At 47.3% G+C, this 23,376-nt stretch overlaps 1 protein-coding gene and 1 long non-coding RNA gene across 6 annotated transcripts in view; both read left to right on the top strand.

Moving 5' to 3' along the window:
* The window catches only part of LOC106033101 (uncharacterized), a 50,163-nt gene extending 33,775 nt beyond the window's left edge, over positions 1–16,388 (top strand). The window contains exons 11-15 of one of the 4 annotated variants that reach the window (XR_010833110.1): positions 7,567–7,844; positions 8,335–8,479; positions 8,653–8,818; positions 9,165–9,212; positions 15,249–16,388. This is a non-coding gene — a long non-coding RNA (uncharacterized lncRNA). Of the gene's footprint in view, positions 1–7,566; positions 7,845–8,334; positions 8,480–8,652; positions 8,819–9,164; positions 9,213–14,569; positions 14,818–15,248 lie in introns of those variants that run through there. The other 3 variants (XR_010833111.1, XR_010833108.1, XR_010833109.1) reach the window with 3 other exon arrangements.
* Positions 16,389–17,438: 1,050 nt separating this feature from the next.
* CACHD1 (cache domain containing 1) overlaps positions 17,439–23,376 on the top strand; it is a 102,794-nt gene continuing 96,856 nt past the window's right edge. The window contains exon 1 of one of the 2 annotated variants that reach the window (XM_048062248.2): positions 17,439–17,935. In XM_048062248.2, the coding sequence (XP_047918205.1) occupies positions 17,699–17,935 (237 nt within the window). In that variant the 5' untranslated portion in view covers positions 17,439–17,698. The remainder of the gene's footprint in view (positions 17,936–23,376) is intronic. The other variant, XM_048062250.2, reaches the window with a different exon arrangement.

A 23,376-nucleotide genomic window follows, 5' to 3' on the forward strand; every position in this document is an offset into this window, starting at 1 on the left:
ATTCCTGCTAGTGCTTGGCAGACTGAGCTCTTCCATACATTTTATAGCAATTCTGTGCCTGTGCCTGGCTCAAAAGCACTAATGAGCAGTTTATCTGTGTTGCAAAGCTCCCTCCTGCTCTGCCTAGACACTCACAGTCAGCTCTGGTCTCTTCATCTGGCATTTGCTTTTAGGTAAATCTTTGCATATCAGAAGCAGCCCAGCAGAGGGGGTGCAGATCTCCTTTTTAAAGAGGGTTAAGAGATGACTTGCATTGAAGTGCATTAATTACTTTTTATTCTTGCACCACCAAAATTTCACTTTATAAAAAAAATGCTGGAGCTGTAAACATTGCCAGATGGTCGCTATCACCCTACGCCACGCATGTAAGAGTTGATTGAAATATTTGCTTTGCTGATGCTTGGAAACAGTCAGAGGAGCTGAGGTCCCTCGGCAGTGTTTAATCAGTGCTTAATGGGGCAATATTCTCTTTGACCTCTGATAGTGCTGCTTGAGCAAGAATTGCAAAATTCAGCCTTTGGAGAACAGCCGAGCGATAGCACAGGTTCTTATTACCTGTCAAAGCAGTGCAATTTATAAAGCAGGCTGAGAGCCGAGGTGAGCCAGAGGGACAAAAAGAGATTTTGAGCTTTTCCCAGAGGCCAGGATGTAATTTCAGGTTTTGGATATATTTGTCCCAGAAAAATACTTGCAGCAATAGAGCTCAAGCTCTCAGCTGAAAACAAGTAACTACCAGGCAGAGTTCTCACGGTCAGCTCTTTCACGTGTGTGTAAGGGAGGTGAGCCTGGCAGAAGCTGTAACTGTGCTGGTTAATTATCAAGGAAAATAGCCCCTGCAAGGGAAAAGAAAATGTTTGATGGAGTCAAATAAGTTACTACTAGAATATCGCGAAACCTAAACAGATCTGGATTGTCCTCTCAGTAAACTGGCACATCAGTGAAATTATCCACTGGTGCAAATGAAGAGAGACTTTGGAGCATCAGATAAAATATGTCTGGGCTCTGCATACGTCGACAGAGCTCCTGAAGTCCTTGAGATGCTTCCTGGCTAAGTGCTCAGGCTGCGAGCTAAAATAACAGTGGGATAAATGTGAACTTTGTTCGTTCCTCTTAATGGAGAGTTAAGATAACAAGTGGCCCGACTGGACAGGTTCTCAAGTTGATGCTTTTGAAAGGGCAAAAATGTGCTATAACACTGGGCTATGAACTGCAGCAAAACCCCTCCGTGCACTGCAGCTGGAGAGGCTCCTCGTGGCAGTGGGGACACTGAACTTTTGTTCTTCGCCCTTTTTCGAAGCTTGTGGTTAAACCACTTGCAATGAACGCGTAGCTCCGGCTGTGCCCGAATTCCCATTGTTGCCCTTTCAGTGTGAAAGGTTCAATAAGGACGGAAAGGAGGGCAGGGTGACAAAGGGGAGGCACGTTCCACGAAACCCCGGTCTTGGAGCTAATCCGTAAGAGAGTCTCTGAGCCAGGAGATGCCCGGTGTCGGGCCTGGGGGAGGCTGGCCCAGCAGCTGGGCCTCCAGAGGCTGGGAGGGGAGTTGTGGATCTTCCCTTCCACGTGCGGGCCAGCACCGGGGCCTCGGGAGGCTCAGGACTCCTTCTGCAGGGCTGAGGGCCTGGATTAAACCAGGCCGACCCCGCGCTGGCAGCGGAAGTGTGGATTTGAGGCTCCGCTGGTTTTGAGGCTGCATTCCTTTGAACGGAGGTGATTTTAAACAAACAGCATCTCTCCCACCTCTGGCATCGAACAAAGGGGACTTGGCACAAAGTAAGAGGAGGCGGGAGGAGAAGCGAGCGCTCGGGACAAGCCAGAACGCGGGGCCGCCGCCCCCGTCCTGCCGCCCCTTGGCAGGCCCGAGACCAAAGGCAGCCGGCAGCACGTCGGCTTTGCCTCGCCTAACACAAATTTCCAAACGCTGTGTCGTAGCAGGACAGCTGCCCTTGTGTCCCCCCATCTCTCCCTCACCCCAAACTCACACCATTGCTGTCCTCAATCTTACACTGGGAAATCCAACCGGCTGGATCTGCCACGTGTGCTCTGCCCCGGCACAAATAGCTGCAGCGGTGGTTGGATCCTTGGTGCACTCAGCTGGAAAGTGGAGGTGTGTTTGCACAACAAAGAAGTGAACCATAATTGTAGAGCGGGTAAGCGTGTCGGCTTTAATCTAGGTAGGAGCGCTGGCAAGAGTGCTGGAGGTGTGACAGTGCGGCTCAAGCAGTGGCCAGCCAGCAGGGCAGTGAGCTACCGTCCTCAGGGGAAAAAATAAAGAAAGAAAGGATATCTTAAAAATCTGGTCATCTATTTCCATTTTTAACACCTTATTTTCACAGAAATTTCTGAATGCTCTTTATCAGCCAGAGTCCGAGAGCTCCCTGCACAAGGACTTCGAGGAGTGCAGCCCCGGGCATGGCCAGCGGCTCGTGCAGGGCGGGGGTCAGGCCCCGCACCACACGGAGCAGCCGCCGCTCCGACGTTTCAGGGCCCTGCATGGAAAACAGCCATGAAAATATCCGTCACAATCACCTCTTCTTTCCTAGTGCCAAATCATCATTCTCTAATGCAAATATAATCTTTTCACATCACCAGACGCGAGCCCCTTATTAGCCAGGGCTGAAGGCTTGCACACCACCCACGCACCGCACACGGCAGAGGGCTTGAAATGCTCCAGGATTCAAACAGGTAATAACGAACAGGAGCTGACAGGACTAATGAGTCCACCAACATTTTAAAGCAATTTAGGGTTTGTTTTGTAAGTGCATTTGATACAGGTGGACTTTTTGCTCATTATTTATAATGGTTCCACCACGAAACAGGAATCACAATCTTTCTGCCAGCTAGTAATGGCAGTTTGCACTTTTATGACATCTTCTGCCTGAAGATCTTACAGGACTTTAAGCACATTAGCTAACTGTGACACCACGCCTGTCAGACAGGTAGGGGAAGGGATAAAGCAGCAGCCAACTTCCCCTGGCACTGCAATGCAGCCGCCTTTGGCTGGTGCGGGAGCAGTGGCTCGGGGAAGGAGTGGAAGGAGGGCATCGGATGCGGTGGGGAACGTAAATCCCTGCAGAAGGAGCTGACGAGGGCAGCATGAGGTAACCCCTGCTGGGATTTGTTCTCACTGCATTTGGAGAATGACCACAAATGCCATGGAGCCACACTGGCCCTGTGGTGCTTAGTTTGGATTTGGGCTTCTTTCGACATGAATAAGGCTCAAGCTCGCTTTGAAAGGACACTTCCTGAAAAAGGCGTTGTCCCGGCTTACAAAACCCCAAATGAGCACTTTGTAGCTCTCTGTAATATGACGGTCTGAAATACAGAATGCCAAACATAGAGAAAACAAAACAGAAATAAAATTCATACTCATCATTCAGAATCATAAACTATACCCACCACTGCCCCAACAGTTGCTCTACCCTAGCATTTGGTTTCCCTGCACACACATGCTTTGTTTCAGCTTGCCCGATGGATCCCGTGCTCTCAAGCAGCTCACACCAGCGTCGTGTGGTGGTTGCTTTGTGGTGGGGCAGTGCTTGGTGGTTTCGATTCGCTCCACCATTTGCTGCCAGGACCATCGCAGTGTGGGCAGGGGGCTTGGGAGGGACTTCTCGGCCAGGCACCAGACCTTCTGGCTGCTTTTCTGAGCTGGGTGTCAGGTTTTCTTCCCGCTGTTCTCCCTTTTGGGCAGCTGGTCCAGAATAGCGTGTCCTGGTGGCTACAGGCCATCCGACCTCCTAGCCAAATGTGCTCGGGCAGTTCTTGCCTGCACGTTCTCTGTGCCGGCATTGCTCCCAAACACAAACAGCCCTTCTCTCCTCTCCTGCTCCCCCACTCTGCCTCCGCTGTCACCTTCCTGAAGTTCTCTCTATTTTTATCCGTTGACCTTGTGCAAGTTACAGCTGAATATTTTCAATGCATTTACAATATCTGCTCATGATATTTTGGAAACTTCCAGGTGTTTTTGGAGAGGGCCAAGCATTATGCCCCCAGTACAGCCCACCTGCAGCTTTGCTGTCCTCACACCGTCATGTCCACGCCCAGAGCCCCCCCCCGTGCTGGCCACCTGCCTTTTCCCATAGCTCCCTTCTTCAAGCAGCATTCTGTTTATTCCTATTGTTTACTTGAAAGTTTGTACTATTAGAAATTCCTTTTTTGCTTTTGAAAATGCAATTTGTCTGAATGTCAGACATCAATTCAGAAGCGCCACGGCTGCATTCACACTTTGGGTGCCCCGGGGCCATTTCCTGCCGTGCACGGGCTCCCTGCTGGCACCACGGCTCTGCCACCGCAGGTCCTCTCCTCATCCCCCACAGCAGCCACAGCCAGCAGATGTGCCGTGGGTGAGCCAAGCACCTCTCTCAGTCCTGCCCATTTGGATGGCAGGATGGGTCTGGATTGTTCCCATCCAGGGAAGTAAAAGCATCCCCAATTTGATAGGTCTGGATGAGTTTATTTCAAGTTCCAAGCCAACTTGTTCCCTTCCATCTTGCCTGAGCCATCTGGGGGAGCTGATCAGGGTGGAAATCGTGTTTTTCCCCCCGGTGGTCCGAGTTTAACCTGCCTGCACGGCCTTGGCTGGCTCCTCATCTGCCCGCATGAGCTTTTGCACCGCAAAATAAGTGCAGTGGTGGGACAAGTGGCCAGGGATAAGGAGAAGGTGGGGATGAGTTACACCAGTTTCACCGTCGCATCTCACGCAGGAGAAGTTTGCTGTGGCCAATGTGAGACTTTTCCATGGGCTCTTCATCTGCACCAATATTCAAGGCTGCTTCTTTATTTGCTCCAGATGGGCTGTAATAGTTTCCTATCTTCCTTCTTTGGTCTTTTTATCTTTTATTTCAATCCAAGCAATTTCTGCACTTCTTGCCAAACTATATATTGTATCACATTCTTGCTTTCTTCAGACACAATATCCTCCTTGACCCATGTTGGCAGGTTTCCACCCACCCTGTTGTGTCTGTTCCTTCTACAAACTCTTACTTGAACATGAAAAGCAGGAGCAGACGGGATGCTACATCCCCTTCTCTGCCCACCTGGTTGCACACCAAATCTCCTGGGCACAAAGGGACAGAGTCCCACCCCAAAGGCCTGCAGCCTTCCATGAGGGCAGGATTGAGACCACCACATTCTCTTTAGCACCCGTCTTGTTGCATACTTCTCTTAAGCATCTCTCCAAAGTGACTCATCTGTTTGCATGTACACCCAGCCTATCTTTCAGGTTGACTCCTGCAGTTGCCTACTTCGGCACGTGCCAAAATTTTTGAATTTCTAAATTGCTTCTGCTCAGCAAGTCAAGACATTGTTTAAGTGTTCTGTGTAAGTACACAGGTACACTTCAACACCATCTACTTCAGACCAGGAATTAATTTTATTAGTTCCAATTTCGTGTTTCTCATCTTCAACGGCTAGGGAAAAAAATATATATATATCTGAGTATTTCTATGTATTTTTTCAATATTTCCAATGTAATCTCTGTATATGTTGGTTCTTTGAGGTAAAGCTAAGGATAGCCTGCATACAGAAATAAATGAAACTCCTACTGATGAAGAGTATCTGAAGTACTGATGCCGCTGTCTTGTTGCCTTTTCTCAGCACCTCTGAATGCCAGGCAATGCCATGCGACTACAGTCAATTTAACAGATGATGCTGCATTTTGCTTTCAACGCATCTCTTTTCTGTTATATTTTAAATTTATTTTACATGGACAATCCAAAAGAGAAATGAAAAGTGAGCAAATTATTAAAATAGTTGCAAGAAAAAAGAGAGAAACAGTTCTACAGCTAAGTTGAAACTAATTAGACTAATAAATCAAAACTAATTCAAGGAAATCATAATTCTGGGGTAATTTACTATAATGTCAAAGTGAGTGAAAAGATGCATTTGAGTAGTTAACTGGCCCACAGGTTTGTTTTTTATTTTATTTTATTTTTATTTTTTTTGAGATTAATGATGAGCAAGGAGGAAGAACCTGGATATGTATGAATATTTATGAGCTTGTTCCAGCATAACTTGCATAATTTAAAATAAATTTGATATCACTGTGGCAAATACTTAGTACAGAGCTAGTTACACTGGGTGAAGATGTATTTAAACTGACCTTTTTTTGTATAATTGTTTAAAATATATTTACTTTGCACAAGATGAAATGTTCTACCATAGAAGTGGCTTTTTAACCTGGAATAATTTTCAGTCTGTTTGTAGGCAAGGGAAATATTTTTATGTTGCTATCTGAGCAGCTTCCACTCCATGTTCTGTTTTAACACATACTCTTCCTATAATAGAAGTGCAATTTAGATTTGCGTAATTGTTAAATAATACATAACAGAAGTGAAAGAATTAATGTCTCTGTGGAGTCAGAGCTAAACAGACGCCAGCTAAAAGATGGACTGTTATCTGTAGATTTGCTCTGATGTATCTGAGGCTGTTGTAACCATGGCCCCATCTTAATTTGTCATTCACACTGGAAAGCAGCTAAAGGGTCTGCTGGGAGATCTTTTCATTGCTGTTGTTAAAAAAGGCCATTTTATTTGCAAGACATTTGTCTCTGCCTTGTTTATAACAGCAGGAGGTATGGCTGCATGTCTATCATACTTTAAAGGGCCATTGGTGATAAGATGATCAAAAGAATGCAGGCTCCTTGCAACCACTTGAGTCCAGCAGGCTATATATATCCAGTATGACGAATGGATTTGTCTACTTTTCTTTCATTTTAAGTATACAGTCATTTCCAATAGGACCGTTGGGTACAAACATGTTCTGCAGAATATATACAGGGGCTACGGAGTGTTGTTAAGTGAATAATTAACTGACAAGGGTATCAGGAGCATTTTATAAATGATTTATATTCCTCTGTCTTTGATGAATCATTAGCAATACATTTTCAAGAGGCTTTGTGGAAATTCTCCACCAGTTTCCACAATGCAGTAATATTATTTTCCTATTAATTTGCTATTAGGTAGAGTTAGGCATACTGAAAATGCCCGTTCTATAACAACTCATACTAAAGCAATTGGACATTAGACATTGCCTTTTGGTAAGGGTGAAGATCACCTCCATGGATGTATGGAGAACATCGCCTTATGTAGCACTCATCAGACGCTCCCATCATGAAATACACTGGTGTTTCAAGTGGGGATTGAGACAAACCCCCAGCCGTTCTAGATGCTGTGGTTCCCATAAGGCATCCATGGCTGCAGCGCTCCAAGACCAAGTCTTGCCACTTGCATTAAAGATGATTGATGTTCTGCTGATTGCAGGCCACTCTGAGCCTGTATACCTATATGGATTCCCTCCCAGGAAGGCTAACAGCGCCTGGAATAGACAAGAACCACTGCAGTATTTCCTGCAGAGCTGCGATCTCATTACTACGTAGCTATCTATCCTTATATCACATTTTTTGAATGTCCTGCTGCAGTGAAACCATGAAAAATCTTTAGATGAGTTCAGTGACATGCTAACAAAGGATTCATTACAAATGTTTGTTTTTCTCCTTTAAAAAAAGTGTCTTTGCCAGATTTTTGTCTTTCTTTAATGATGATCTCCCCTTTTCCCTTCGAATAGGATATCCTCCAGGGCCTTCAAACACCTCCAGACTGACCGTGCTGTCTTGACTGTGTACTTTCCAAACCTGCCAACATAGGGAGAAATTATGAGCAAAGTCAAGCTATGATTACATTATTTATTACATTTGTTGCTACTGGCCAATCTACTAAATGAACCTTTTAAAATGTTATCATTCTCATCTGCCCTCTGACCCTACTTTCATCTTCACTCGTAAGGAGGACTGCAAATAACGCTCTCTGACGTTTCATTCAGTCGCCCAACAAGAGGCATTTCAGGTGAGCTAGATTCAGCCTTCATATTAAGGGCATGAATAACTGGAAAATAAAGGTCTATTGCTTTACCACATTTCAGCTGTTCATTAGGTGGGGGAGCTGAAGTCTGCGATAAGAATCAGCAGGCAGAGCCCAACTGATAAGTATTCTAATCCTGTTGATGGAAGAAGAAAAAGAAAACCAGCTGGGATTTTTCACTCTTTGTTTTTTAATTAAGTCTAGACTGTATGCGTTGTGCAGTGCGGAAATATCTGGAAATATTTATCAAATTGCATTCTGATTATTATGTCAATAATTAAATTAAAAGAATGAGCAGAGAATGGATTTAGGAAAGAAATGAAATATTAGCTATACAGATCCTGGTTGCTTAACAGAATATTGCTGAACTTCAAAGGCAGAAATATTCTTTCTCCCAGTTTGAAATTTATTTTAGCTACATAAAATAAACATTAAAATTTTATTTTTATTTAACTCCTTGTTTCCATGAAACTAGAATTTTACATCACTGATGACAAGGAAGCAATATGAACGAGCTGATTTTGCATCTTGCCCTCTTGGCTTTCCATTTAAAAAATGGCATACCTGTTTCAGTCTTCAAAAAGATTTCTTCAGCAAATCTTGTGTATCATAGGAAAAAAGTAAGTACAGTTTTTTATGATTTTTTTATGAGGCAATGTAGTCTGAGGTTTTAGTTTTCACAGAATATACACAATTTCATTGTATTCCTATATATTTCATTTTAAAAGACTATCTTTAAGATAATAACTCAGGCTTTAAACGTATAATGGCTGATGTATGTGTCTAACTTTAGGTTAGAGGAGAATTTCAGATGAGTATCGGTGTACTTTAAATACAATAAAATAGTGGCAGGATTGGAGCTTTGTGTTGGTACTTGCTGTAACAAAGAAGAAATAGCAATGGACAAAGAGCAAGCCAAAAAAACCTGTGGAGGCACAGAGTAGCTCGATGCTAATCAGGTGTTCAGAAATCACTCGTCCCCCTGCTTCTTCATTAGCTACAGTACCAAAAGCAACATCTAATCTAATCACATTTCGAATTTTAGAAGAGAGTTTCTGTACGTGCAATCTGTCGTCAACATTGACAGTGACATTTATTGGCTTTTTCCGCAAAAATCCTTTAACAGCAGATAAGTGACTGGATCCTCTGGACTCATACCAGAGGTGCATGTTTTGACTGTTATTTAACTAGGCTGTAAACAAGCTGTTTAATGAACACGTAGGCTAAGTAGTTTAGAATACATGGTTATATTCTGAATGCAGAATTAAAAACCATTCTCTCTGATGGGTTCTTTATTTTCTTCAGTGCAGGCAGACTTCTCCAGCTGATTGATCAAAAACCGCAAAGTTCAAAGTAAGTGTGTCATTATTTGCTATTTTCCATTAAAATGAAAAATCTTTTAAAGAAAAATATTTTTTTCTTTGTCTTGTAACATTACAAACTGCCAATTCAGGTGCACTGCAGTCTGTATTGTCAAATCTATATTTCTCTCCTTGTTACTGGTAGCAAAATTAATAACTAAGTTAAAATATGATCCTGACTATATCCTGACTCTAGAGTTTACAATCCTGCCCATGGGATACTGGCTATTTGCAGTGATGACTAAGGTCTAAGATTTTACAAGAATAAATTCTACTAAGAAAAAAAAAAGTCATATATATCATGGTAGTGAGGTGAGATTATAGGGGGTACTTTTTGGAGGGACTTAAAGAAAAGAGATCATAAAATAGTAGTTAAAAATCTGACAAAAGAAATTTTTCACTCTGAAAAATAATGACAAAGAAGACAATTACACTGAGTTTCTTAATTTTGGTATTTGTGCACAGTCTGACACTGATTCTTTCTGATAACTTTCCCCAGAAGAATGCAAATTCTACCTTTTCATTCAGATCTTGTGAGATGCTGATATTCAAACCAGAATACGCGTTTCTGTTACTTCTGTAGGCCCTAAGAGTGGCCAGATTCCAAACCACTGGTTGCAGTGAAAATGTAACTACTTACAGATGGTGTAATTTAGGCATTTACTTAGGTGCACATTAGGTATTCCTAAAATGCAATAAAAGAAAATTCCACTTACTGACTGCCTAATTTCAGAGCCTGTAACCAGCTCAAGGTGTTCCTGGAGCACAGGCGGTGTGGGTGAGGATGCCCTCGCAGCCCTGCTGCTAAGCGCTAAGGAGGGCCAGATGTTTTGGGGCAGAGCAGGAGCACGGGGAGGGGATGACTCCAGGCCACAGACGAGGGTGTTCATGAGGCAGAAAAGAGCCCTGGATTTTGGCCTTCATTCTCGGGATTGTATTTTTATCCATAGTTGTTGGATGTAAAATCCAGAGGGGAGGAGCAGAGCCCAGCGGCCAGGCTTGGAGTCCTTGCTGCTGAGGGACGTACCCGGTAGTGGATGTGTTGGCTGGAGGGGTGATGGTGCTGCACGGAGAGGGCTGTCACTCAGTGCTGTGAGTGGAGCTCCATCCTGCCGTAACTTCAGAAAGGACTTCCCAGGATATGGCTGAGAGATGGAGAAATACCTGTGTCCTGCTGAATGCACGATCCCAAACGACAAAAATGCCCCTCAGGTACCTGATCCATGACTGCCTGCATCCCTGGTCCAGAAAGGCTGGTGGAACCTTTCAGAAATCAAGCTATTGATTTCTATTTCAGAACTTTCAAGCTATTTCAGAAATTCAAGCGATGGCAATCCCTGCTTGCAACCATTCTCAGGTTTTGTTCAGGTGCTGGTGCTGAGAGATTTAAACTCCGCTCTGCTCCCAGGAGCACGCTTGGTCCTTTGCCTAATTAGCGAGCGTGTTCCTGGGAGCAAAGATCTTGTCAGCCCGTGTTTACAAAGTGCCCCATCAAGCCCTGTCAGCAGGCCCAGCAGAAGTTATGACTTCGGCCTACAAGCCTGCCTCGCATGCGGCTGGGCCCTAGGTGCCGGCGATATTAATAGCAGTGCAGAACCGTGTGTAAAGTGCCAGCTCAGCACTTCGGGGGGGACTCGGCTCGGGGATCTCAAGGAATCCCCACTACAGGGACAGCTGAGGTGTATTCTGTTTCCCAAGGGACAGGAGAGAGATGGACGGCTCTCACGTTCTCCCTGTCGCCGCCACAAATGCTTCCGTCCAACTCATCTCCCTGTGACAAAGTGACACTCTTTTGGTCCTGTGGGAGGTCATACTCTTCTGCCCTAAAAAAAAAAATCACCTTTTACACCACCCCCCCAGTACGTGCTGGGTTCATTGCCAGTCAGGGAATAACTGCGTGGTGGGCACTGCTGTGCTCGTGTTCGATCCCGTGGCAAGACACGGCCCCCAGGCAAGAGAGAGGAATCTGCACCTTGTCACAAGACGGGAGGCTGGGAGCGCATGGAAGGCGCCCCGGTATTTTTTACTTTATTTCAAATAACAAAAATGAGATGATTTTAATTTTGAGAGTGAAGCCAAAGGAAAAAGAAAAGAAGAAATGTTTTGGTGCCACAAGTTCCATGACATCAACACGAAGATAAAAGAGGAGATGCAGAGGGAAGATAAAGAGATTAGCCTATCAGAATTATTACAAATATTGCCAGTAGCAGTGCCTGTTCCCAAGGCTGCCTGCCATTTCTCAGGGATAAGATCCAGGTTTTCAGAGCTTTTTTTCTATTTGCGCTGGAAAGCTCCTAGCTATTTTTTTTGCTGTAGGCTCCAAGATATTCATGCTGAAGGGTTCAGCCATTTCCAAGACTGAAGTTATAGAAAACTATAAACAAAGTTGTTTCCTTGAAAAGAAAAAAGCTGAGGTTGTTTAAGTTTTGCCACACTGGCCAACAGCATGCCATCTGATACACCTTTGAAAATCTAGCCTGATTTAGCCAAATTACAAGTCTCTGAAAAGCTATGTCTTGTGTATAATCAGTGAGTCTTTACTGGAGTCTGGCAGCTCCAAGGGTGGAAGCGACTGCCCTCGATGTGTGGACTGTAGGAAACCCAAGTAGTGACCACAGAGGTCGCAGAGCAGCTGGACACGTCCTTGTCCCCAGCACCCCGCAGTCTGCGTGACCGTCCTCACCCTGCAGGGCCGATGGCACTGGCTGCGCTGGTGGCTCACGCAGCCCTGCACCAACCACCTTCCAAACAGCAATAACTCACTTGGAATTTCAGATTTCTTTAAACTCCATTTTATTTCATTTCATTTTAATGGAAATTAAAATTTGGGTTTTAATGGAAAACCAGAATCATCGGTCCCCTCACTGGGTGCTGTGGAAATTGGTGCAGAATTAAGGCTTTGCCTGGAACTGGCAGGAATCTCACAGCATAAAGAAAGCCAGCGATTTTCATAACTAAGGAAGAGGCTTATATTTTTCTCACGATCAGTAAGAAGTCTGATGCTGAATGTAATGAGAGGTCCGACCCTGTACTCTTGGATACCCAGGACTGGTTATTCCAATAGCTGTTTTAGCCTTGTGAAGGTTCATGCGTGGTTCCTGTGGGTCTAACCTAGCATGTGCTGCTGAGGCAAATGTGCACTCACTCCAAGCCAGGGTACTGCTGGTGCAAGTTGATACTGAAATCGGGAACAAGTTTATAAAAACAGAGAAGGCATCTGCTGCCATTTTTAGAAATATTTTTCAAATTATTGTAAAAGTATAAAAAAGTGCAAGTGACACAATATTCTGATTTCAGCAATAATCTCATAAACAGTGTCTTCCTAAGCGTGTTTGATCTTTCCATTAGATGTGTGTAGATAAAAAATGATACAGAATGAGAACAACCACGGAAGAATGAAGATATCAAGAAATGTGAATTAGAAAATCAGCATCCTTTATTTCACAGCATGGGCACATCCTTTTATCCATAAGCATGAGAAATGATAATAATTCACACGGTCTTGATTCAGGACAGAACCACTGATATTCCAAGAATTCTTTGAACACGTTTCAAATGCCACCTGACTCTCATTCACAATTTGCCAGGGTTACCATCTGGTCAACCACATCATTCCTTAGCGGAGCTGCCTCATGAACTGGGTGCCACGTCACTGAAAGAGGTTATCCCAGGTATTACATATATGCAGTACCTGTGCTATACACACACATATATATAGTGTATATCTCTATATAAGTATGTATATCACAACTATTCTGTGATGGGATGTTTTATACCCCTATTACTGAAGACGCTTCACCAGCTGTATTTTTGAAACATAAAGTGAAGCACATATACTTATGTACATATATAGAGATGTACAGCTGATGTAGAACATTAACTGACCTCTTCCTCAGTGATTTAAGATTACTGATCAGGTCAGGGCTGGCTCCAGGCTTGGGGTACAGGAGACAAATGCCGAGGATATTGGGCTGACAGAGTTAGGAGAGACTCTCAGCCAGAGGTTGGGCCAGCAGGAACAGGTACCCAGCACCTCAGGCCCCTTCCATCAGCTTCTAGCTTCCATCCCACCCTGTCTTTCTGCCATCCTCCTTCCACAGCAGGGATTTTCTTCCTTACATCACCTTTTAGTTAAAATTTAGTAAAAGGCTAGTTGACCTGAAAGGAGACCACACCAGTCATGCTGTGATCTAGCTATGCTGCTAGCATCAGGCTTTTTCCGTCCCGAGCTGTACAGCTGGGCACAATGCTCACTTTGAAATCCCACACCACACACTTAGAAACTACATAACGTGATGGTTTTCATTAAAAATATTATCTGGTGATGATGGTGTTATGGAAAGAACGCTCTCACAGGCACACTTACAGACCCAGGCTGGGGCGGGAGGAGTGCAAGGCATTTTTTCCATTTTCTTTACTGGTTGTAATCCATAGGGGAATGACAGATTAGGTGGGCAGAGGCTGCACTGGCTATGAGATAAATCTTGGAGTTTACAGCCTTATTGGCCCTTCCACATGATACATCTGAAAATAGGCGAGTATAAGGAGTGTAGATACAAGGACAGGTATACAAATGTTCTCCCAGTCAGAAATTAACGAAGGATGTTCCAGGGACAGTTCTTTCTGATGTATAACACAGTTTGCAATCTGCATAAACAGAAACTAGGTTTCGAGAAGCAGATTTAAGATGCAATAATCAATTACTACTTGCAATCTTCCCTGCTAAATCAAAGAGTAAGAGATGCCGCTTTTGGCTTGATCCTAGCATGTCGGTATGTTCAGAAGTAACTCTCACCAGGAAGCAAAGATCAAACTTATGGAGAGGGTAAGAACTGTATCAAAACGTAACACAGAGATACAACTTCCAGAGCAGAAAATATTTAAAAACATACCGGGAGGGGTGTGAAACTAAACATGAAAATCAAAATGAGCAAAGTAAGCTCTTCTGACTTAGCTGTATACAACTTACTCAGGTTAGAAGACAAGTAGAAAAGGAATCAGACAAGCGAGTAAAAGCACATAAATTGGGAGATAGAAAAGGTAGATAGCAGAAAATCAAAAAACAGTAACCTCATAAAAAACTTAAATTTTCTCTATTTTAAGCCAGATTTATACAAAAAGATTCAATTTAGTCTTTGCTTCAAGGTCAGAAAGGAGAGGCACAAATACTTTCCCAGCTCCTTGGTGAGTGACCAACATCCCGCTGCTTTTGCGGGATGCAGCTTGCAGGCTGAACCATCCAAAAAGGGCTATGGACCGGGAGAGAGGATCAGGCAGGAAGCATGGGGCTGCCAGACGAACATTCTGCCTGCCTTTCAATTTTTGGAGTGTGTGTTGTATTGCTTGCAGGTGTGAAGATCAGTATCACCAAGAAGTGCCACTTTCAAGGAGATTTTCCAGAGATTAGACCATGCCTTTCCAACATATAATGCTCCTGACTTGCTAGGAGAGTGCAGGGACTTGCTACAAAGTGAAGCAAGTGCAGCAAGCTAAGGACATTGCTTTTTTCTACAGAGGAGAACACTGTACTCTTACAGATCCGTACTTGTATATATAGCTTGATTACAGTTTTGAAAATATAAATTAAATATTTATCAGTAAAGGAACTTCAGAAGATACATCAACAAAGTCATGATCACTACAGAGAGATATATTCAGTTAACAAACCTTGGCTCAGTACATTTTTAATAATATGCTACAGAAATAGGGCTTTTCATTGGTGTTATCACATGTACCAGCACTTGTTTTGTTACCCCTCCTGGCATACGCTAACCTATCTGCTCACGCTGCTCTCAGGAGAATGCTTACTCCCACCATGGCTCCGGGATTTATACCTGACATATGTTCCTCTTCTTCCCATACCCCAGCACTTAAACTCTGTGTTCATTTTTTCCTTGCTGTTTAGAAAAAGGACATTTTTTTTTTCTAGCATGGCCTCATTTTTGCAAATCTGAATGGCTAAATTATTTATGCCTGAATGCTGGTAGCACAGCATAGACCTGATTGCATCTGTTTCTTCCCCATCCAGTCTCCTGCTCTCTGGGACTCCTCTTCTGGCCATGCCATGACACTACTGCACCAACAAGGCCATGTCCCTCTTCTCCAAGGCTTATTCTAAGGCAAAAGGAGGCGGATTTAATCCACAGCTGTGTAACCACATAAATGCATAGAGACCAGCCTGGCTTGAGAGACTGCTGGAGCATCAGGTTGTCTGCGTTGGCAGTTTTGGCTGATGTCCTGTGACTCCAACGATCACGCAATTTGAATAGCAAAGGTTTTTTTAGATATCATATTCTTATCCCGCCCCCCCTGGCGCTTTCCCTCGGTATTTTGGAGGGAGTTGTTTCCTATTTTTCTTTAAAACTTCAGATGTGTGAAAGCTAATCTAGAAGTGGGACCGTGATGGGTACGGGATGCACACGGCTGTGCTGTGAACTGGGCGGCCAGGCTGGGAGGCAGCGACGCTGCCACGGAGCAGACGGGAACTCGGGAGCAGCCCAGATTTGCCTCGAGGGCTGCAGGGTGAATTAGGTTAGGTTGTGTATGAAAATGCAAAACCTGTTCAGTTGGTTACCTTGCCGTAAGTAGGATCCTGGGGCTCTGGAAGCAGAAGGACAATTGCCTCATTCATTTCCTGAGGTTAGTTTGTTAAAAAAAAAAAAAAAAAGACTATTTGTAGCATGAATGTTGGATTTCAGGATCAGGAGCATGAATTTGGTGCCTTGGATAGCTGGAGAGTCCGTGGTGCTGCTAATGCAGCTAGCTACTGACTTAGCTCCAGCTGTAGCCTTGATGGGATAATTTTTTATATAACAAAGTTTACAGAGATGGATTTTTCTTTTCAAACAAGCAGCTAGGGCCAGAAATGAAATAAAAAATAAAAGTGGGTAGCGAAGCCAAGATATTCGAAAACCACTTGGCTTTTCACTATAATTTAAAACCTTTGCGTCCCCCACTAGTGAATCTAATAAAAAAAACATAAAATGTAATATGAAAATGACTGGTGCTAAGAGCGAATTTGGCTCACTCTCTCTATCTCTTGGGCCCAGGGAAAATATTCCAACAGAAGTCCAAGAGCTTCAGCATGATGGAAAGAAAATTCCTTGTCTTTCAGGTAGCTAATGCTACTTTAGCAATGGAAATAAAAGATAGCGATTACAGCAGCTTTGAGAGGCGTCATTTTGGTTTAGTCCTAAACCATAATTCCTGCTCAGGACAAGTGAAAAAAAATATTTTAGACCCATAAATCACCTAGAAGGACGAAAGCCAAGGATAAACTGATACAGCATTTGTATAGTGAGAATTATATTCCATTTATTAAATCCAAACGAAAGGGGGTTGCTGAATCCCGTAGAAGCCTGGTGGCAGGGGAACCTGGTGCAGGGAGGCACCCATGGGAGCAGAGTTTTGGGTCTGACCCAGCTCCAGCCCTACACAAAGAGGGCCTGGGAATTGCTGTGTTAAAGCTGCCTGAGAGAAGCCAACAAAACAACTGTTAAAGATGGTAGAAACTCGATTTCTAGAAAATAGGATCTTTTGTGCCCAGAGAAGCTGTGGACGCCCCATCCCAAGGAGTTGCTCAACGAGGCCACTGGCCTCTGGGCTGGGCTGGGCGCGCTGGATGGGCTTTGAGGTCCCTCCCAACGCAAACCGTTCTGAGATTCTGTGATTATGGGAAATAATATTGAGGCTGTATTGATTGTACTCCATACACCAGGAGCCGGCAGCATGCGCTAAGGGGCAGTCACACGGCTTACACGAGGCACGGCACGAGTAAGAGCATGAGAGCACCGGGTCTGGTGGTGGGTGGTGATGAATCGTTAACTTGTGGAATTTCTGCTGCAGGACACAACGGGCTCTTAGGAAAAGTTATCTGAGCGTGTACCGGGGCCACTTGGGCGCTGCAGGTCAGATGCGTTTAAAAACAGCGCAGACCCTCGAGGTTTTCTGTCAGGGGTGTTAACGGAGCTAAGCCTGGAGGGTGCCGCAGCGCCTGGCGTTCGGCCTCCTGGGCTGGGCTGCCCGGCGCTGACACGGGGAGGAGGGCTGCTTTAAAACAACCAAATAAAAGGCGAATAACAAAGGGTGCCGCCTTCCCAGGTCGCGGCCCCTCAGCGCGCTCCCCGCGGCCTCCTCAGGCGGCGCGGGCGGGCGGGAGGCGGCGGCCGAGGGGAGGAGCGGGGAGGGGAGAAGGGGCCCGGCCCGGCCCGGCCCCGCGCTGCCCCCGGCCGCCTCCTTCTCCCCGCCGCCACTCCGCTGCCGGCCCCGCCGCTGCCGCTCCTCCCCTGCTCCGCGGTTTGCGGCTCTCCGCCGCCGCTCTCCCTCAGCGGCGGGGCCGCGGCGCGCAGGGTTCCCCGCAGCCGGCCGGGCAGCGGCGCCGCCGTCCCCTTCGCCGTCCCTTTCCCCCTCATGGCGGCCGCCCCGCGGCTCTAGCGAGCCCCCCGGCCCGGGGGGAAGTTGCCCTCCCGCCGCGGCAGCATGGCGCGGGGCGGAGGGCGGCGGGAGGAGGCCGCCTCCACCGCAGCCGCCTCAGCCGCCCGGGGCCGCCGCCGCCGCAGCCCGCGGGGCCGGGGGCCGCTGGGCCTCGTGTGCCTGGCGCTGCTGTGCGGGCTGGGCGCCGCCGAGGCGGAGTTCGCCATCCTGGAGGAAGCGCAAGTTGTGGCGGCGCAGATGAGGAAACTGGCCGCCGAGGAGCTGGGGGTCGTCACCATGCAGGTACGGCCCGGCCGGCCCCGCTTCTCCTGCCCCGCCGCCCTCCCACGCGCCTCCCCGCCGATCCCCGCGCTGCCCCTTTTCTCCCTTTCTCTTCCCTCTTCGCCTGCTCCTTTCCCTTCTTTGCGAACTTTCCCTCCCTTTGTGCGGCCCCGGGCCGCCGGGGGCTGCTTCGCCGCCGTCCCCGCTGCGTTTCCGCGGCCCCAAAAAGAAGGGGCCGAGCCCCGCGGGTCGCTCCCCGCGGCCCCACACGCCGGCCCCCGGGCAGCCCCTGCCGTGGGGGGAGCGAATTCAGTTTGAAAAGCCTCCCGCGCTGAAAGGGAGAAGCTTTGATGCGGTCAGCGGGGGTCTCTACCCAAATGGCCTTTTATCTGCTCCGAACTGGCCCCGTCCTGTCACCTCCGAAGCATCTTTGTGTGGGGCGGCCTCCCCGGGCCGCGTTTTGTCCAGGGAAACGCTGAGGGAACGCCGCTCTTGTCCTCGAGGCTGGGAAGACGCGGGTTGAGACGGCTTCGCTTAACGGGGGAGGTTATTGCTGTACCCAGCTCAGGAGAGTCGCTTTTTTCACACCCTGTGCATCCCCACGGACGTATTTCTCCTCAAAAGATAGGAGCGTAATCCTTTAATGCTGGGGTGCCGGGTGGTGGGAAGTAAGGCAGTGTAATTGTATTGCTAAATGTGGCCTGGCGTGTTTTAAAGAAAATCAACTATTAAAAACACCTTAATATGATCATCTTCAGTGCATATTGGCTTTAAAAAAAGCAACTTGCACAGCAATATACGTGGGTACCGTGCACACCGCGCCTTGCAGGGATGAGGGAGAGCCCCATCTCCCTGAGAGTCGCTTGTCCTGGCCAGGGAACCAGCTGGGTGCTGGTGCACGGGGATGCAAATAACGTTAGAAAGCCTTATTTACTATTACTTGGCTATTTAAGGCCCCAAAGTAATGTAATGCGGTGAAACTGGTAGTTAAACTCTGAAAACCCTTTTCATACCGAGCTCTATTTTTGTAAGCTTAATATTTTGGCTGCCTGAACTCCCATCAAGCTAACGTGCAGCCTGTCCTGTGCTCCCTCCTGTAACATTATTACAGCTGTTTAAGATTAAAAACCGGTGGAAACGAACCTCCCCCGATTTTAGAAGCTTCTTTGCTGACCTCCCGCAGTAGAACAAAAAATGTTATGACATGTGTCACTGCAGCCCGTGGTTCGTACTTGATTTGAGGGTAGAATTTGCCTAAGCCTGCCCAGACGGGGCCGGGTGGAGCTGGCGCGGAGTTCCCCTGTCCTCCGCTTGTGTGGGGCTGGTGGTGAGCGTGGAAACCATCGGAGCACAAGCGGGTGCTCTGCCCAGGCATAAGGAATGCTGGTGGGATTTCGGAAGAAGGGAGAGGGCTTTTGTGCTTTAATTGGATCTAAACTGATGGGTGTTGCCCTGGTTTTGGAGGCAGGTCCAAAGTCGGTGGGGAGCCACGGGGACAACGGGTGGTTGGTGCTTGTGGCTGCATAGGGCAAAGGGAGTGAGGGGGCAGAGGTGGGAGACATCGATAATTGCAGGATGAAACTGGGGGAGATGTTTTGGGGAGGTAGGAGACAGGTGGCTGTGGTAGTGAGAAGGAAGGTTAATATCCAAACACTTGGCAGCTGTGGTTTTATTCAATCCTATACGTCGCAGAGGGGGAAGCGGCAGGACCGAACGCTGCTCTTGCACCCTGCCGTCACGCTTTGGTCCTTCTCGGTTGCAGCTCCCGCTCCGCGTGTCCCAGTGATAGGCAGGAGGAGTGTCACCAGCCGCTGGAACGGGACCTGCGTGGGGGAGAGGGCTGTGGAGGAAGGGTAGGTCTGAGTCGGGGAGGAAACGTCCAGTGGGTGGCGGAGCAGGTGGAAATGCTTACTTAAAGAGAGGGAAGGTGAGAGGGTGGTTGGGGTGTGTCTGAGCTCAGGGAAGAGTCTGGGAAAAGAGAAAACTGTAAAAGGAGCCTCCATAAGCGAGGGAAGGGAGGACGAGGGGGAGCCTACAGAGGAGGCGTTAGAGGAGCAAGTGGAAGAGGTAAGAGGAGAACCCCCAAATTTCTGAGCCTTACATGCCTGTGAAGAAGGGCAGGGTGTAACAAGTATGGAAGCTGGGAGTTGGAGAATACACTGGATTTCTGCTGGAGCAGCAGTCAGCGCTATAAACAAGATCCGTCTCGTCTGCGCAGTGTCTCCTTCCTGTCCTGCATTCTCCTTTACCAGAACTTCATGTAATTAGTGCAGCAGTAAGACGAGCTTGGTGTTTTTAACCTAATCGCATTACTTTGCCCCGTTGGGAGGAACAAGATGCGTGTACATCGGCGTTGTGATACCGGCTGAAGCCACGGGAAGAAGGAGGATGAGAGATTTCTGATGCCAGCATCGCCCTGACAATTGTTTTTGGCACTCGCGTCTCAGCTATTTATAGACGCCTGCTGAGTGTCTGACTGGTGCTTCTAAGCAATGCTTTTTCTCATACCTGCGAGTGCTCCGGTTGCACGTGTGAATTTGTTCCTCGCTGGGGCTGCGTGGAGCAGCTGAGGGTGCAGAACCGCGGGGCAGCGGTGTGGCAGCGAGGTGTCGCACGGTGTTCGCCGGGTGGGAGCCCTCGTGTGCCGCTGGGCTGGAGGTGTGCGGGCTGCTGCCTCTGCTGGGTGTTACAGGTCTCGGTGCTGCTCCTGGGAAAGAGATGCGGTCCGTGCCGTCCATCAATAGCCTGACTTCTCTCCGGCACCTATTTATTGCTGTTCCTGCTCTGCAGGGCTGTTCTGCAAGAGCCGCACTCAGTGACGGTGCCGTGTTTGAACGCCGCGTGTGTTTCCTTTCGTGCATCGTAGCGTGGGTTGGTGTATGTGCAAATGTGTGCCCGTCTTTCTGCCCGGGGTGATCTGGTTAAGTTTCCCCCAAAATTCATCAGCGCTGCTCCCAGTCTAACCAGAAGCAGCCACCCCGCAGCCTTTCTTTCCTTGCTGTGCGGTGACAAAGGCAGGAGGAGAAGCCTCCGCTTGGCGTGCGGGTGGATGGACGCGACGTAGCAGTGCAGAAGACGTTTGCCGTTTTAAGATACAGCGTTATTGTTTGTAACTGCCCGTACTGAAGTACTCCAGTGCCTGGGAAATGAAATCCAAAGGAAGATGTCTTTGTGGCAAGATGCCTTACTGGTGCGTGCCCCCCAGCTTTGGTGGGGCTGGAGCGGGGAAAGGCGCCGCTGTGAGGGGCTCGGGCTCTGCTGGCTTCGCCCCGGGGGCAGGATCCTGTCGGGGTGTTGGGAGAGAACCACGCAAAGAAACGGGGTCGTGCACCAGCAGCAGGACGCAGGTACGGTACCTGAAATTACGTATAACCGTTATCCTCTTTTTGGTTAGTGAGAGCGCGTGGGGATGGTGGCCCTGTAGTTATCGGGAACAGATTTCAGTTTGGTGGCAGACTTCAGCGGTAACTACAAACTGAGCACCTCCTTATGCTAAAACTACAGCAAAAATGGGGGCTGTGTCGTGACCTCGTCTGCCAGTGGTATTTCCCTTGGCTCCGTTACCTGGCCAGGCTTAGCCGGGGCTCTGTGACTCAGTTGAAATTACCGAGTAGGTCGCTGCTTGAGCCAACCGAAATTCTTCGGCCGGGAGGTGAAGGCAGGAAAAGAGTAAGTGGGAACTTTTGCGAGCGTTTTGTTTTGGTTTTGGCAGGAGTTAACCCTCTGAGCGGCACGGGGCGCACAAGGTGAGAACTATTGAACCGCGCTTTCTTGGTAGCGTTGGGCAAGGGAGCATCTCCGCCTACAAAATGGGGATATAATGCTTTCGGTGAGAGTTGAAAGGATTAAGCAACGCTTTGAAGATGAAAAGCACTGTTAAGTGCGTTTATAACTTTCAAGATACACGCCGATGTTTCTAGCCAGATAGTAACAAAAGTTATAGGCCCAGAGGGCCTTGAATATTTCTGAAGACAGCTCTGCCATCTGAATCCTTTACGCTCACTCCGTGAAGGAAGCAGGGCCCTTTCTCATCGCCTGTTGGTTGGAAGAAATAAATGGGTTTTGACTGTGAAGATAGCCGCTTGCTGCCCATTTTTTTCCATGATGTGGTGGGTTTTGTTGCTCTGTTTTTGTTTTTATATTAATACTTGCTCAGATGACGTAGGGACATGTAAAAATAATGAACAGCGTAGTGCGTGCTTCTGCAGCCTGACTGGCAAATGTGTTCTGTTTATTTTGCTAATACCTCGCCCAGCCGCATGTTCTTCAAGACACACAGACTGAACGCGGACCAGAACGGTGCAGCAACGCGGAGGTGTCCCGGGGTTCCTGCGGGGAGGATGAGGTGACACCTTCCTTCTGAAAAATCCACGTTCTTTGAAGATTTCTGGGTGATGGCAAAGAGTCACAAGAACTGTCTGCTTGTTTAATCTCTTTGAAAGAGAACACTGGCAGAGTACAAATATATTTTTTTTTCTAGTGGGATGCTCTTCTGGTTAGTGACAGTGGATTTACAGCTTGGCAGAGAGAAATCCCATTTCAAGCTGCACTGCAGACCAGTCGAAATACCAGAGCCTTGGTTCTCCACCCCTGAAATAGGGGTTTCATACACTGCCCCTCTAATTTCTATAAGCATTTGTAAATAAATCTGTGGGTGACTGGGAAGTTCTTGTGCAGCAAGTGGTGTAAAACACTGCGAGTCCTCAAGCACCGGATCCGAAACCTGGGCATCTGCGGACAATTTAGAGCCCTCGACCAAATGACAGCACGGAAAACAGCTTCTGTTTTTTTTTCCTTTTATTTTCAGGTTGATTCCAGCTTGTGAAATTGAAATACAAAAGGGGAAAAAAAATAAGGAAGGCTGATAAATGTTTGAGTAGATCCTTCTTGCAATTTGGCAGTAGTGCTCGCTTTAGTAATAATTACAGGGTAGAAATCAGTGGAGTAAAATCTCATCTGGTTTACATGATTATGTCTTGGTTTGAATCCAGCTCCGCCAGCCTTTTTCAAGGCTCTGTGAAAGCCCGAGACTGCAGCAGTTTTTCATCCTGTTCCACTTGGATTCTTTTTTTTATTTATTTCTAGCATGAAACATTTCAATAGATCCAGAGAGGTCCTGGTGGAAGCGCGGGGAGGACGGCGGCGCGTAGGAGACCGAATCTGAATTTTTAATTAGGCTTTGAGTTGTTTCTTCAAAGCGGCGAGGCATCGTTAGCGCTGTAAGCCTGGGTGCAGTAGCGAAGACTGACATTTCGCTTCAAACGGGGAGAACGCAGCTGTCCTGCGCAGATAAAAGTCGCCGGATGCGGCGCAGCAAGGTGGGTCGGCAGATAGCGAGCTGTCCCCCTGCACCGCCGCGCCGAGGACCCTGCCAGGCGTGGGGGGACGGAGGAGTCGCTAACAGGAAGACGTCCAAGGGAGCCGTAAAGCAAGGGGGAATCTCTCGGCTGTGGCAGGGCTGA

This window comes from Anser cygnoides, chromosome 8 (assembly GCF_040182565.1).
Source record: "Anser cygnoides isolate HZ-2024a breed goose chromosome 8, Taihu_goose_T2T_genome, whole genome shotgun sequence".
Taxonomy (NCBI): Eukaryota; Metazoa; Chordata; class Aves; order Anseriformes; family Anatidae; genus Anser; species Anser cygnoides.